General features: G+C 43.1%; 1 protein-coding gene across 1 annotated transcript in view; it reads right to left on the bottom strand.

Annotated features, from left to right (window-relative positions):
• LOC102798574 (storkhead-box protein 2-like) overlaps positions 1 to 10839 on the bottom strand; it is a 46689-nt gene extending 35850 nt beyond the window's left edge. Inside the window, exon 1 of the mRNA XM_087845786.1 lies at positions 9871 to 10839. Within this exon, the coding sequence (XP_087701912.1) occupies positions 9871 to 10207 (337 nt within the window). The 5' untranslated portion in view covers positions 10208 to 10839. The remainder of the gene's footprint in view (positions 1 to 9870) is intronic.
• Between the last annotated feature and the right edge of the window lie 6706 nt (positions 10840 to 17545).

Here is a 17545-nt window from a genome sequence, read left to right as displayed (position 1 = left end):
GTGTTAAACAGGCACAACTCTACATGTATAACAGCAGCCTTTACATAAATTGTGAGGCTGAAACGAGGGAAGGAAGCGGAGAAAAACATCAGAGGCAAACATAAGAAAAAGTCCTGAATTACTCTTAATTTCTTTATACTTTGCAAGGGGAATGGGGAATAGATTCACTTTACTGAAACATCTGTAAATATATAGAAATACAGTTTAAGTATATAGGGCACAAATCTATTCTGTTTTATTATACAGCTCTAATTCACAGCAATAGTCGCCTTCTGTTCCATTCTCTGCCAGGACTATCCCACACTGCTTCAGTCGAGGTCCAGGTTCTGTCTGGTTTGTGTTTCGGTCCACTCTACATGGTGATGATGGACCAAAGTCTCGTGGCACTTTTCTGCAATCACCATTCTATTAATTTTGACATGATCCCTAATACCACTGACTGAAATGCCTCCACTGATTTTTATAGAGGTCTGCAGTCACTCACTGCTGTACCCTCCTCATCATTTCTGTACATATTAACAATAATTTGAACCAAAATTTTCAAATTTGGATTCATCACTCCATTAAGATTGCCACTGATTTTCAGTCCAGTTCTTATACAATTTGCTATACCCCTCTAATTCTCTTCCTTAACAATTCAATTCAATTCAATTTTATTTATATAGCGCTAAATCACAACAAAAGTCGCCTCAAGGCGCTTCATAGATACAGAGAAAAACCCAACAATCATATGACCCCCTATGAGCAGCACTTTGGCGACAGTGGGAAGGAAAAACTCCCTTTTAACAGGAAGAAACCTCCAGAAGAACCAGGCTCAGGGAGGGGCGGGGCCATCTGCTGTGATTGGTTGGGGTGAGAGAAGGAAGACAGGATAAAGACATGCTGTGGAGTCTTCTTGACTGAGATCACTCCTGATGACGCTTCAACAAACTGTAGATGGAACAGCTGAAGGTCTTTACTGTCAGATCTGTGCTGGATTTCTCTTATTTGTTAAGGACATTGACACAGTGAGTAGCATTGTTCTCCTCCATGTACACCAGTTTCTTTCAGATAAAGACTGCAATGACTTTTTTTAAATTATTTCTAAATAAGGTCTAAGAGAAAATACAACTCCCTTGTTGTCCCAATTAACTGAAATGAAACCTGCAAACCCAGCGCCGAACTCAACCACGCTCCAATATGTTACCCACATCCTGTTTCTTAAACTTGTTGACTCCACTGGACCCTCTTTGGTCACTCCCACACCCATCCTCTTCCACTTATACAGCGTCGCTGAAACCGATACAAGATACCATAGGGCGAGGGGCAGGGTACATCCAGGGATGTTGTCCAGATCACCAGTCTGACACATTCCAGGTTGTCAGTTTGTCACGGGGCTAACACAGAGATAGAGACGACCATTCAAACTCACATTAACACCGAAGGTCAATTTAGAATCAATAATCAACCTAACCCCACTACCTGGACATCCTTGGATTTGGGAGGAAGTGGGAGTGCCTGGAAAGAAGCTGAGCAGACACTGGCAGGACAGGCAAACGCCACAAAGAAAGGCCCAGGCTAGCCTTACTAAACATGACATCTTAGTTTAAATCAGTGTTTCTCAAGTGTTTTCTGTTACGGCCCCTTAGGAAGAAGAAAACATTTCACGACCCCCACTCTCCCCTGCAACTATAAATACTATCATTTGTCTATAAAGTTGTTAGTATAAGTCAGTGGTTCTTAACCTGGGTTCGATCGAACCCTAGGGGTTCGGTGAGTTGGTCTCAGGGGTTCGGCAGAGCCTCCGCCATGACATGCATGGCTCATTTTGTGCACCAGTAAAAAAATCATATTTTATTTTTCACTAAAGAGGGGTTCAATGAATGCTCATATGAAACTGGTGGGGTTCGGTACCTCCAACAAGGTTAAGGATCACTGGTATAAGTACATCTCTGCATAACATTGTATCCTTATTAACATTAAAGAAAAGTTAAAAAGAAATGAATAAAGATCAACTTAAAATAAAGAATAACTTTATTAACACTATTTTTTAGTCTGAACAGAAAAGATTCAAAATGCATGTAGTAGTACTGCAACTCTCTAAACTACTGCGACTACATTTGAAGTGCATCAAAATGCCAGTGAAGCCACGCGCTGCACACGCGTCGTCAGCTTTCCTCATCTTAGCTGTCAGGAGACTCCCCCCCCTCCACCTCAAACCTTCTGTAAACAATTAAACAAATAAAAGTAAACTGCAATAAATTACAGGTCGCAATAAAATAAACTACTACCTCTTTTCAATAACAGAAAAACCAACCATCTTTATAGTGTAATTATTTTACGTGTAGTTGCTTTTTTTAATGTGTAAGAATATTCAACATTGCTATCAATACATTATTCAAAATATGCCTCTCTGTGCAGAATGGGTTTACAACATAAACAACTGTGGGATCCTGTTTGGACAGCCCAGCGTGTGCTCCCGACGATGCAGGAAACCAATTCTGTCGGGGAGGCCCACCCCGGCACTCGGGCTGGGTATCGTCACCGATTTCTATAATCGAGTGGATTCGATTCGATTCAACTCAGTCAGAAATTTTATAATTCTGATCATTGTTCAGTACTGACACTTGTGAGACTTCATCAGAGGTGTGAGCATCACAGCAGAGGCCTTTGTGTCAAAGTAACTGAGGATAAAACAGAAAACATGAAGGAGATTTTCCTGTTCTGGCTTTTTATAGCAGATAACCTTAAATATATTCTGCAGTGGATCAAAAACTGAAGAAAACCATGAATCAACATATAAACATTACCCGATGAATTATTATTAGTAGTACTGCATACTTACAATGAATAAGTTGTCCTAACATACTCATCTTAAGTAAGCTTCACTTAGTTTTTTTGAGGCAACTAGTTTGAATAGTTTTATAGCAAGTTCATCAGATGATCTCATCATCCTATTATGTGACAGGTCTCTGACCCAAAGCCTCTGCTGGTAATGACCCATGCCATTTTTGACACCTTGGCTCGTGTGAGGCACATAATCAATAGTGGGTCAACGACCCTCTTAAGAGACCACTCCTACTCGAGTTTAAATACCTGGGACCCGCCACCATTTGGTTTTCAAACTGAAGAACTGACAGACCAGAGAACTGTTCCAGGAATATGAAGATATGATCGGGTCTTTTGCTCTCTCAGCTGATTAAACTTGGAGGCATATTTCAAATTCTAAGTGAAAGATTCAGTCAAGCACCATCTCCTTCTTTCAGTTTCCTCTACATCAGCTCCTCCTCAGGCTACAGTGCAAGCTCAGGAATCAACTCAGTCCTTTTACTAATCCATATTTTATTCAACAGTTTAAAAAAGTGTTTCACAATATCTGTTAGCCAGAAGATGCCTCCAAAAACCTAAATCTCTTAGAGAGATTAGTGGTAGACGACTCGGTCGATTTCAAAAATCGAGTTCAAAATTAGTTCAAGAAATTAAAGCAAAGCTTTGTTCTGAAGATCTCGTGTTTAAAATGTATTGGATACAATTTGTGTCCCTCCTTAATCAGCATAATCAAGTTCAGGTTGAGATACTGGAGGACAGTAAGCTTCACACATTTTCTCCACACGTCACACATCTGTTCACAAACTGAATGTAAACCAACTGTATCTAGTTTCTGTGTTACAGTTACTCACAATTACAAAGAACAGCAGGTCACACTGCCTAGGAAAGCCACAGCCGACGGTTCGACTGTTCCAGTTTGGATTCAGCAGACAGACACCCTCTCTACTTTTGAAGTAATCTTAAAATTTTCCTTTGACCTGTGACCCTGAATCCTCAGTTATGATTTACAGAGTGTTTCTTTTTCACTCGCTGTGTGTTTACGCACCACTCTGCATTTAAGTATTACTTATCATTAGAGCTGGGCGATAGAACGATAACGATATGTACTGGGAAATAACTTTTTCTCGATAGAGAAGTTAAACTATTGCGATAGGCCTCATCTCTTTTGTCCTCTTAAAAAAAAAAAGAACAGCCAATCCAAATTAAGTAGCGCAGAGCCGAACCAATCACAGCCGCAGCGTCACGTCACGTGACTTGTTACGTACAGCACAAGTGCCAAGCCGCACATGTGTATTTGTTTGGGAAGCAGCCAGCCGCCGCGCCGCCCGGGTAATGGAGGAAATGAGTGTGCCGACTAGAGAACAATCAACCGAGAGCGTGAGCGAAGGTTACCGAAGAGAAAACAGATGATGGTTCCAACGCCGGAGAGATTGTTGAACGGAAGAACCACAGAAGTTCTGTAGTGTGAAGATATTTCTGCTGTTTCAAGTCTGACAAAAACAGAGTAGCGCGCACTGTAAATGTGCTGAAAGCAAGTCTGGAAATACAATAAAGCGGTGCATGCTCAGTCTCTGACTGGAAGCGCTAATTCGTCATTCAGCTTCTGTCAGACTAAAGTAACTGTTAAAACTGTTTGAAAAGCTCAGCTATACAACAAGGAGAGACTGAGAATTTCCTTTTAGTTCTCAGTTTATTTGATATTGACAGAAGTTAGTCAATTTTGTTCTGCTGTAAAACAAACTAAGATTTATTTTTAGAATTAATATTTTGTTTCTAAGTGGAATTGACAATTTAGTCTGTTTCGTTTGTTCTGTTTTGAAACTTAAACGCTTTAGCGGCTGCCTTTTGTGTAGTTTGCAATATTTGCCTTTATTTATCTGAAACAGTCTCATGTTCCTTAAGTACATCTACCCTGTTGAACTTATTATGGGAAATAAATATTTAAATCAAAACAAGCTGCTGATTATTTCACATTTTACTTGTGAGCAACGGCACATTTAAATCTTACAAATATAGTTATTTGGCTTATATCGTGATATATATCGTTATCGCCTGAAATGAAAAATCTCATATCGCCCAGCTCTACTTATAATTTATCTCTAGCTCTCTTCCACAACATGTCCTCGTCATGTCTTCCTCCCATCACCACCAAGCTGTTCCTGTGGATGGCGACCCCACTCTCACAGGGTTTTTCCTGTTCAAAGGGAGTTTTACTTTTACCCACTGTTGCCAAAGCACTTGCTTATAGGGTGTCATATGATTGTTGGGCTTTTCTCTGTTTTTGTTCAGTATTATTGTAGTGTCTTTACTATACAACATAAAGCAGCATGAAGCAATTGTTGTGATTTAGTGCTCTATAAATAATACTGAGTTGAATTAAACTGAATTACCACGGGGACCACTGTTGCCTTCACCCTCCACATGTTCAGGCCTTGTTGCCTTTGGCATTCTTCAAGCTTTTCATGTTCTTGCTAATGTTGCTGTCTCTTGGTATAGGTACATCTACCACTATGGCCTTCTTTCCACTTGGACAGCCATTGCCAGTTTGTCCGTCTGTATCTGGACGTCCCACAGGATCTTAATTTGGTCATTCCCAACCACCCTATGGAGCATTTTGAATATTAACCGTGGGACTTCCAGGCCATACCTGGCACAGATGTTCCTGTATATTACGTCAGCTACTTCGTTAGGGCGTTCCATGTACACCCTGCCTGCTAGCATCTTGCACCCTGCTGTTATGTGCTGGAGGGGCTAAAGGGCAGAACCGTCATCTTGGGGCTTGTCTAATGTGGTAGACCCCAGCCTCTATCAATCTTGTGCTTATAGCTTGTTCCTGTGCTGCCATGTACTCTCTTTCAGTCCAGCCATTGGTTATATTTCTTGATATCAGCCACTTCTTCTGCCACTCGATGTTACAGGCTCTTGGGATCCTGTTGATCTTGTACAGGTCTGGGCATTCCAGGATCCATGTGTGAAGCACTGAGTCACAGGCTTTCGTGTAGTCAATCCTATTGGTGCACAGGTTGGTCAGTTTGGTCTTACAGCCCTGAGTGAACACTCCATCTACCAGGGGTTGGTGTTTTGCTCCTCTGGCATTTTTACCCATTTCTTTCTCATATATATCAAGCGATGCACCTTTTCATCTTAGTTGCTATTATACCTGACAAGAGCTTCCATGTAGTGCTAAGCAGCAGTAGTTGAATGGGACAGAGATGGAATTCTGGGTTACAGCTGGTTGATTTCTGCTACCGGGCACTCGTGGTGTGCCATTAGCTTCTTTAGCCGAAATGGTGTGAATCAACTTTTCATAATTAAGACTCTTTTTGAACGTCTGCCACCATGATGGTTACTGGACCCTGTTCAGTTCAATTCAATGTTATTTATACATCACCAAATCACACAGCAGTCACCTCAAGGAGCTTTATACTGACAGAGAGAGCCAGAGAATAATAACAACTACTGATTGAATGCAGAGTAGTGTATAAGAAAGAGAAACACTCGGTGCATCATGGGAAGCCCTCAGCAGCCTAGACATATTGCAGCATAACTAAGGGAGGCTTCAGGATCACCTGATCCAGCCCTAACTATATGCTTTAAGAAAAAGGAAACAAGTAGAGATAGTGTCTGTCTCCTGAATCCAAACTGGAAGCTGGTTCCACAGAAGAGGGGCCTGAAAACTGAAGGCTCTGCCTCCCATTCTACTTTTAAATACTTTAGGAACAACAAGTAGGCCTGCAGAGCGAGAGCGAAGTGCTCTAATGATGTCTTTAAGATAGGGTGGCACCTGATTTTTCTAGACATTGTATGTTAGAAGAAGGATTAATTCAATTCTAGATTTAACAGGGAACCAATGAAGAGAAGCCACTACGGGAAAAATGTGCTCTTTATTTTTAGTCCCTGCAAGTATTCTTGCTGCAGCATCTTGGATCATGGTGGTGGCAGCACCATGCTGTGGGGATGTTTCTCTTTTTTAGCAGGAACTAGGTGACTATTTAGGGTCAGGGGAAAGATGAATGCACCAATGTAAACATCCTTGATCTGCTCTAGAGCTCTCTGGATCTCAGACTAAGAACAGAATGACTCTAAGCGCTCTAAGCGAGGACAAAAGAGAAGTGGCTTTGGGACCACTCTGTAAATGTCCTCGACTGTCCCAGCTAGAGCCCAGACTAAACCTGATTGAACTTCTCTGTAGAGATCTGGAAATGTCAGTGCACCAACACTGCCCCTCTAACATGATGGAGCTTGAGAGGTTCTGCAAAGAATAATGGGAGAAACTGCCCCAAAATAGGTGTGCCAAGCTTGTACAGACTTGAGATGATTATTGCTGCCAAAGGTGTTTCAACTGAGTTTTTAACAAAGGCTTTGTATATATACATGCACAAAATGACATACAATATATATATATATATATATATATATATATATATATATATATATATATATATATATTGTTTTGATGGCAGATACTCCCTTCACCCTGGCCAAAAAGGCTAAAATGACCAAAGAAAAAGTGGAAAACAGTTAAACATGAGAGGTTTTTGGACAAAGTTTGTGTTTTTTCCATTGTTTAAGCTGCTTCCAGCCAAGAGTGATACCATATATGCCCCATAGCTGCAGAAAAAGCTAACATTGTTATCTTTTTACAAAAAAACAGCTGAACATGAGAGGTTTTTGGACCAATTTTGTGTTCTCCATTCTTTAAGCACCGGCACGGTTTCAAAAGTACCGGTTTGGTACTGGTATCGGATAAAACCTAAACGATACCCATCCCTACTCGAGATGAGTACTGTCAGTGCGCCTCAGGGTGGCTGTGGCTACAATGTAGCTGCCATCACCTGTGTGTGAATGGGTGGGTGACTGGTTGTGTAAAGCGCTTTGGGGTCCTTAGGGACGAGTAAAGCGCTAAACAAATACAGGCCATTTACAGGCCATGAGAGGGGCCAGTTGAAAAAGCCTGGCTGTCTCATGGTAACATACAGGAGTCATCACTCACTGTAAAGGTGACACAGAGTTCCCAAACTTCATGCATTACCACTGCATCAATCACCAACAGGCGTTACATGCAAAGGTGATCGGGCACGTCATGACTCCCGTCGTGAAGATCATAAACAGCATTCGCTCCAGAGCTAAACAGCACAGAGCAGTCAAGGTGCTGTTGGAGGAGCTGTCAGCTGACTGTGGTGACCTGCTACTAAACCCGGTGGCTCAGCAGGGGACGGATTTTGCTTTGTTTTGTGTCACTTTTGGGTGAAATCAGGGAGTTCATGCAATCCAAGGGGAAGACACAACGCTGCTGGAGGACACTGAGTGGACACTTGACCTTGTGTTTTTGACGGACATTACTGGAAAACTGAACCATTTCAACTGTGAGCTGCAAGGCAAAGGTAAGACCGTTGCTGACATGATAAGTGCTTTAAATGGATTTAAAGCCCAGATGAGCATCTTCTCTGTGCATGTACAGAGAAATGCACTTTCCCTCTGTGCAGATGGTGCTGAAAGACAACGCTTCTGCATCTGAGACTTTTGACAAAGTTGCAGAAAAGTACACTTGATCATTCATTTCCAATCCCTTCATGAACGTGGACACAACATGCATCGCTGAGCAACTAAGAGCAATGTTCAGCTTTATGCTGGACAGGTGGAAATCGAAATTAGAACACAGCAAAATGACGTCCACCTCAAAGCCAAACTTTTGGTGCCTTGTTGACGCAGAAAAGTACAGTGGTGTATGCACAGCAGCTGTGAAGGTTGCCAGCCTGTTTGGTTCAACCTGTCTTTGTGAATCAGCCTTTTCTGACATGAACTTCATCAAGAACAAGCACAGGACACGCCTCTCTGATGCACATCTGCAAGACTGAGAGCTGCAGTGTCCAGTTATACCCCAGATTACAACACACTGGTGAACAGCAGGAAATGCCAGGGTTCCCAGTGGCAACATGGCAGTGTCATGGCAAAGCTGAATTTAATTATTGAAAAACAAACGTGTTCATTGAATGTAACATTTGATTTTTTTTAAAAATCTGCAGATTTTGTGACAAGTTCAGTAAAATCTGAAAGTTGATTTTTGTATGTTTATAATTGATCATCTGTGCAGACATGGTGCAGTGCATGATTTGTTCAACATTGTTAGCAGCAAGTGAAAATGTTGCAGATTATTTGAAAATGTAAACACTTTAGAGATTTATAGAAAGAAAGTGTGTATATGTATCTGTTTCCTACCTTCTTAAAGCAAGAATCAGTGTCTTTACAGAGATGAATACATCAATTATTAATAATAACATATAATTAAAAGTAAATTGAGCAAATTTGTTATTTCAGAAGTATCAAACTGGTAGCCCTTCGCATTAATCAGTACCCAAGAAGTAGCTCTCAGTTTCACAAAGGTTGGTGACCCCTGAGTCCAGTTTACTGTAAAGACTTCTCAGGATGAAACAGACACCCAGGATGGAAGCACATGTCCCGTCTGCTTTCAGTGTTGCTATTCCAACCCTATTCCCAAAGAGATACAGCCCAGTTTCTCTTTGACTGCAGCTGTTGATTAAAACTGTCAATCATTATACTGTCTAAGTTTTACAGCATCAAGTCACTAATGAAAAACAAACTTGTGAGAAACATGTACCCTTGATCCAAAACCAGCATTAAAACAAGTTCTCCAGTTTTGTTTCAGTCTGAGGTGTCCGGGCCTCTAACATGGGTATGAAGAGTTATTATAAATGCTCTAAACAACAGAACAATTCAACTCTGTCTTATTTAAATAGGCCAAATTGTCTATCCCCGAAGATGCGTGATTATAAAATATACAAAATAAGATAATAACAAAGTGTATTAGGCGAATATAAAGTGATATTTACATTTTTCTGCTAGATTTAACAAATCATACGCTACTTGTCAGTTATGACGGCCCTTAAAATAAACACTGGTGCTCAAACTAAAGACATTTCCAAGTGATAACAGGCAGTGCACATGAAAATGGCTTTCAGCGTCAAGGTGCTGTATTAAGCTTCAACAGTTGTATGGGATATCATTAGCATAAATACACAAGACTAGGTGTAGAGGCCTTACCGAGGTATTTAATGGTGAATCCCCGAGGCGGATTAAGAGACCTCCGCATCCATCCCTCCCTCAGCACCTCCAGGTGGTCTTCCTTGCCTTGAATTAATAGCACATGCTCGTCAATCCATCCCAGGAAGAAAGTCTCGGACACGGCCTCTGTAATCCGCTGGTTCCATACATGATGCTGGGTATTTTCTGCTTTAAAATCGGCAAAAATCTCATAGCCGGTGTGGTGTCTCGGGAACTCGTCGCTTTCAGACACCCTGCCCCCTAACGCCTCCCCAGCCCCGACCCTGGATAGCACTATAGCCAAAGAATGGGGAGCTATCTGCAGGAAAGACTCCATTGTCGCATCGGCCTTCTAGCTCTCGGTCGAATACACTACAATCGTTTTATTCATCTCTAACAACGTCGGGCTGAACGGAAAACAAACAGTCCATGTTGGCTGGCAGTGCAGCTACGTTTTGCGGTAGCCGCATAGATTATAGTTGTATTTCATCAAGCTAGTCTGCTAGCTGCAGTTAGCTCTTTAACCTTACATGTACCCAATTTCTACATTTTAAGGTCCGTCTTCCTGTTCGGGCGGAAAGTAGAGCCCCGAAACCGAACACGAAAATTAGTGTTGATTCATCCCGAGTGGTGTCTAGCAGGAGCAATAGAGGACATGATTCATTCTCGATTTAAACCTCGTTGTTGCGCCTCAGATCTAGAAATATTGCTAGCTAGCTGGATGCTAACATTTTAATCAATTCACCCCGGCAACAGATGCGGCGAGCGCCCCTCTTCTTAGCAACAGACAGCAACGCAGTTTCGTGGGTCAGTTGGCTTTGATTTGCCAACCTTTACGATTAAGGGCTAGGCGTAATTTTCAGTTGTCAGATGATCGTGTCGAGTCTTGCGATACGCTTTAAACAATACGTAAGAATACAGCTGGATGCAGGACTGTCTCATCCAGGTACAGTGGTGACAGACGTCGCTACGGAGCGACGCTTTAATAAGTGTGAAAACATTCTTCCGGGTACATTTTCAACTTAAGACTCTTAGTGCCACATATATATGTGGGATAACTATTCTAAATAATTACCATTACCTTGTTAGCAAATTATTATACTTGAATAATACATATAAAATGACTCACATATAATTATACTAGAGTAAATCTTTGTTCACTTGAAATGAGCAGTTTTGAAACACACATTTTGTAGTAGTTCGATAGATCATTTTTATGAATTTTCTGAACGATTTGGGAGTGATTGTAGCCTCCCCAGTGTAACGAATCACAAATAACTGTGTGTGTTTTGTGTGTCTTGGCTGTGCACGGGTTCTGTGCAATATGTGTGAATATGATGAATTCTGAAGTCCTTTCCAAGCTAATAACACACACACGCGCGCGCACACACAGACACACTAACTGCCATAAAACCTCAATTCTTCCACGTTTGTACACATTTTAGTAATGATTTGATAGCTTACACATCCTCAGTGCTGCTGCTCCAACACCTCTGATTCAAATGACCAGCTGGATGTGCTGCAGCTGTCCCATAACAGACTGATCATTTAATTCAGGTGTTTTGGAGTGGGGAAACACCCCTACCTAAAGCAAGCTGTCCCAAGAACCAGAACTTTGAACTGCTGCATTGCCATTATTGCCTGAAGAAAGCTGGCCCAACTACACAGTGTTGCCCTGAGACAACAAACCAAAATCTGTCTATAAACAACTAAAAATACTTCTTCAATGTTCTTAAACATGCACATATTTTAAATATATGCTTATTTCAATTTAAACGTGCATAAAATTGATATTAGTCTCAGCATTAGCTGCACTCTGTCATGCAGATCTGACATCTGAGAGGATCGCTCCACCCCCGAGTCAAAGGTCAAACTCTGTGCTTCTCATCGTTTTACTGAAAACTGAAGTGTTTGTGTCACAAAATAAGTAAATACGTCTTTTTTAAATTAAGGGAGAGTGTAATCACAACAAAATTGGTTTAATTCCTGAAGGCAACACCGTGCCATAGAGGGTTATTAGTAATGGGTGTAAATGGGTGAATGTGGTATGCTCTATAAGAACCAGTCTATTTACCGATTCTTCAACCTGCATTTGTGGGATTGTAAGTCAACCAGTGTGGTTGTGTTGGTCACTCTGGCAGAACCAGTGCACTCAAGCTGGTGGGAATCCAGAAGCTCAGAAAAAGAGTCAGCAGCAGAATCAGCTGTTTGACACTGGCAGAGAAGATCTGGCAGGTTTTAACCCACATACTCAACCCTACTCTTTACTTTTGGTCCTAAGTTTATTATTCAAGTCAAGGGAAATCATTTATTTACATGGGCTGTTTGGTTGAGTCATTCATCTATCTATCTATCTATCTATCTAGATAGATAGATAGATAGATAGATAGATAGATAGATAGATAGATAGATAGATAGATAGATAGATAGATAGATAGATAGATAGATAGATAGATAGATAAACCTGAAGTTAATTCTGCACGTCACATTTTTCCTCCCTCACATAAGAAACTTCCCCGTTTAACACAGAAAAGGAGAAAAAATAAGTTGCAAATAAGAAAACAAAAAGAGTTGAATTATCTGGGAGGCAAAACTTAACATCTTGTGCAACACAGGAACACTGATCGGGAGTTGCTGAGGGGACAGTGTGTGATTGGTGTACCACCACATGGCCAGAGGGAGGAGCAGTTTGCAATCTCAGGTCAGGGAGAAGGGGAGGTTGGAGGTTGTGGCTGATAAATCTGAGGGGCTGATGAGAGTGTGAGGCTGTGACCCTGAGCGTTTCAGCATCTCTCAGGTGTGGATGTTGAAAATTTAAAGGGCAAAGGAGCTGATAATGCAGGTCACTGACGGAGCTGAGGCTGTGCAAGCACCTGGTTTGTTCCCACCTTTGGGGACAGGTGCACTGTAAGACCTGAGAGGATTGTAATGAACAATTAAACAAAGTCCACCACCAGCTCCTTTGTTTTGGCCACATTCAGCTGCAGGTGGTTCACCTCACACCACCTCATAAAGAGGTCAGTCTGTCCTCTGGACTCCTCTTCCCGTGTCCACACTTCCAATAATGGCCGTGTCATCAGAGGATTCCTGGAGTTTCTGTGATGTGCTTGAAGTCGGCCGTGTGGATGGTGAAGAGGAGAGGGGACAGCACAGCTCCCTGGGTGCTCCCATGTTGCTGTTCAGACTGACACACAGCTCTGCAGTCTCACAAACTGTGGTCTGCCTGTCAGGTAGTCGCTGATCCACTGGACGTGTGGAGCCTCCGCCTGCACGGACTCCGACTTCTCCCTCAGCAGCACGGGCTGGATCGAGTTAAAGGCGCTAGAGAAGTCCAAGAACATTATCTGAACTGTGGTGTTGGGTCGAGGAACACGCTCTCTGCAGCACATGCATCACTGCATCGTCCACCCCCAGGTGGGGCTGGCATGCAAACGGCAGAGGGTCCTGTGACTAACTCGTAAGTTGCTCGTTGTTACACTACAAACGTAAGAGACAGTCTGTTTTTTCCTGTTATTATTCAAATCTGTGTGGTGGTTGCATTTGGTTACCCATAGGTGTGTGTGGGACCGTGCAGACAGCAACATATGTTCATATCATCACACACACAACAGCTGTGTGCAGTCTTAATGCCTTGTTGTAGGAGGTAAGTGTTTGCCCAGACTGTGTTCAGTAAGTTCAAATCATCACATCACTGGTGCACTGGTACAGCACATGTGGGTGAAGCTCTGGTGTGCAAGCTTCCCAAGCAACAGTGGTGTTGTCACGGTGAGCTGTGTGGCAGGCAGAGGTTGGACCCAAACGCAGGACTCAGAGATGGGACTCGGAAGGATGATCTAAACTGGGAGGTCATGACGTGGCATGACATAACCTGACAAAACATGACGGCCGAGAAACACACAACCAACGAGGAGGATGCAACAACTGGCAGGGAATAACACAGGGCTTGAATACATACTGGTGTGATTAGGGAATGAGACAGGAGGGAGACACAGCTGGGACAATGCAGGCATGATGAGGCACAGGGACACAGCACTGAAACTGTCACGGCTGGGGCAGCAGCCATGTGATGTGTGGGACTTGAATGCAGCACTTACTGAGATGCGAGGGTGGTTTATTATAAATGACAGAACACAAAGTGGGGATGGCAAAAACAGAACTTAGGAGAAACTAAACTGGGAGAAACTAAACTGGGAGAAACTAAACTATACAACGGCAAACCTGAACACGAAGGGAAGACAGCAGAGAGAGCACACAGTGGATTCACAGAGAGGTTCCCAGACAGTTTCCAGGAGATGAATACAGAGTAATGCAGAGTAACACAGACGACGCAACGAGGAACACAGGCAGACACACACTATAAATCAGGGGTCCCCAATCCCAGTCCACGAGGGCCGGTGTCCCTGCAGGTTTTAGATGTTTCCGTGATCCAACACAGCTGATTTAAATGGATAAATTACCTCCTCAACATGTCTTGAAGTTCTCCAGAGGCCTGGTAATGAACTAATCATGTGATTCAGGTGTGTTGACCCAGGGTGAGATCTAAAACCTGCAGGACACCGGCCCTCGTGGACTGAGATTGGGGACCCCTGCTATAAATACACAGAGGGACACTGGAAATCACACACAGGTGGGAGACACAGTTGGACCTGATGAACCTGACGAGACAGGGAAGACTAACACCAGGGACCAACAGAGGGAGCACCAACCCAGAAACCCAGAATCCAAAAATCCCAAAACACAAATCATCCCAAAAACAGTCCACAAATAATAATGAGAATATTAATAACAATAAATACACCAAACCCAAAATCACTGAGTCCACAGACTCAGGACCATGACAAGAACTACCTGTGTCTGTTTGGTCAGTATCAGGCTCGGTCTGACGATGTTTCCACTGCTTTTCTCTTTCAGGCTGTGTTCACAGTAAGTTTCCCGAGATTTGGGTGTGAGATTTCTCACCAAGGCATGGTCACCTGGCTGAAGCTCAGAGCTCCATGCATGTTGGTTTTTCTGTGCTCTTCTTGCACTCCTTCTCATATTCTGCCTCACAATTGCATAGGCCTTTTACATAACTTCTCTCCATAACTTCTGAGACTCGTGAAGTGTCCGCAGCATACCTAGCAGTGTCCTGTTGAAGCGCTCTGCAGGATTGGCCGGTGGGTGGTACAGGGAGGTACGAGAATGGCTGATACTGCAGTAGTCTTGGAGCTTGCCCTGGTCACGCTGTATTTTGGATGGGAAACCAAAGTTCATGATAAAGTCATCAAAGAGCTTCTTTGTCCCAGTCTTTCCAGTCCTTTGTTGTGTATGTCCGAGCGTATTTGGTGAAATGATCCACAACTCCGAGTATTCCTCACCTCCTTTGCATTCATCCAAATGCAAACAGTCAATGGACATCATCTAAAATTGTGCAGAAGTCTCAGTGCTCTGAACTGGTGTTCTGGTTATTCTGTTAGGCGTCTTCTTCTTTATACAGCGACACACCTGAGTGACAGAGTGCTCCACTTCCTGCCACATTTTAGACCAGCAGAAGCGCTCCCTGGTGAGAGCGACCATCCTGTCTGCCTCTAAATGTCCCATCTCCTTGTTTAGGTGTTTGTAGATCATGGACTTTAAATGCAATCTCCATCAATCTACAAATGGGGCCACTGCCAGAGAAGGTACCCGACTGCCTGACTCTCCACCATCTTTATGATCTTTTCAGGGACAACATTAGATTTATGGCTGCATCTGCGTTCTGGGCATCTCTGACGTCGTCAACTGCAAAAGGCTGAATTGTTTCTGAGATGATGCCTCCTTCTGGCAATGCGTCGACATTACAGGTGACAGGTGAGACCCAGCTCACCTCTCCTGTTTTCTCTCTCTCTAGATCCTTCCCAATATGGCATCCTGCTGGCATTCCTCTGCATTCCTGCATGAATGGGCTTTCCTCTTCTTGATAAGAAATCTCGATTTGCTGATCCAGGACTGTACTTGAGGGTGAACCGATAATCTGCCAACTGTGCCACCCAGCGGTTTACTATTTTGTTGAGTGTCTCTTGGTGAATTGCCATCGACTGGACTGGATGGGGTGGTGGCAGCTGAGCAGATTTGCGGTGACATCCCTTACTCTTTTCACTCTGCTTCTGTTCAGACTTAGGCTTTGCTAAGAGTTCATAGACGGGTTCGGCTTTCCTCGAGAAGTCTTGTATATAGGGTCTAAGGCAAGGGTAGGCAACTCCAGGCCTCGAGGGCCGGTGTCCTGCAGGCCTGGAATTGCCCACCCCTGGTCTAAGGAAACCCAACAACTTTCTCACCTCTCTCACGGTCGATGGTCTCTCATGTTTCATCTTCAGCTTCTTTGGGGTTCATCTTGTGTCCCTCTGAAGGAACTACCCGCCCCACATAGTAGACTTCACGTTTGAAAAATCACACTTCTGTGGCCTCAGTTTGATGCCACATTTTCTCTGTCGCTGTAGCACTCTCCTCACATTTTGGATGTGTTGCTTGAAGCTGGAGCTGAAGCTGAAGCATCATCCAAATATGGGACACAAACTTCATCCCTGAGGTTTCCCAGAATCCCTTCATGTAGCGCTGGAGCCCTGCTGGGGCATTAGTAAGGCCAAATGGGACCCTCACCCACTGACGGAGTCCTCATGGTGTTATAAATGCAGGGTCTGCTTTTCTCAATCATGAAACCCTGGAGATGAACCTTCCCCACTTTTGGATCCAGTATGTTTGCTTTAACGTCCTGATAAAGGTGTCTGGGGACTGCGTTTTATGTCTTTTGACAGACACTTTTAGCTGTATATTCAGCTCTAGAGCTTTAATGCATCCTGGCATCTTTTGCCTACCTGCTATTTGCTGTTGTTTACGGCGCTTTGAGGCTGAACGGATCTGTTAGCTCCTCCCCTTCAGTGTTAAGTGTGATTTCAATCTCACTTGAATTAGCTGAGCACTTTTTCCTACGACAACCTGATGCCCAGTGTCCCTTTCTGTATTGGATGTTCGACACTGCTGGCACTGTCCTATGTTTGTGCTCCTAAACTGTGATTGGTTTGTCAGGCGACTCGCCCTCTCTCATTTGCTGAGGTTTAGCGGTTTGCTGAAGACTTGCAATGTGAGCGGGTTCTGCAGAGCCTCACATATAACCTGACTGCCTTGATCAACTGTGTAACAGCGTAAGTAACTTTCCTCTATCTCCTCAATAAGCTGCTCCCAGTCAGGTACATCTGTCGTCCTTTATACATGAAGGAAAACTTTGTTCGTCACTTGCAGCTCGTCTTTCTTTGCAGTGAAAAACTCCCAGGTTGTGTTGCACCCTCAGAGAGATGAGTCCATTCTCCTTTTGGCAACTTTATTTTCTTCAGTTCAGGCTTGAAGTTTACATGCACAGCATCTCTGTTGACATCATCAGCCAGTCTGAACTCCAACCTCCCGAAAAATAGTAAAACTAAAATAATTCACTGAAAATGTGTCCAAAAATTAAACACAGTTAAATCCGTATACTCCTTAAAGCTTTTCCAAAGACTCATGAAATGTCAGTTTTCTAAACACACCTAGATCCCAACAACGGCAACAAAGACTGAAATATCTAAAATGGGCAGAAACAGAAGTGAACTCAGAGGGCGATGTGAACACGAGCACATGAGAAGAAAGGCTGAGGTGAACTATTTAAGGAAAGTTTGGAAAAGGA

Source organism: Neolamprologus brichardi, chromosome 2, assembly GCF_056152115.1.
Source record: "Neolamprologus brichardi isolate AB-2024 chromosome 2, ASM5615211v1, whole genome shotgun sequence".
Lineage (NCBI taxonomy): Eukaryota > Metazoa > Chordata > Actinopteri > Cichliformes > Cichlidae > Neolamprologus > Neolamprologus brichardi.
This window is presented reverse-complemented; position numbering and strand designations above follow the sequence as displayed.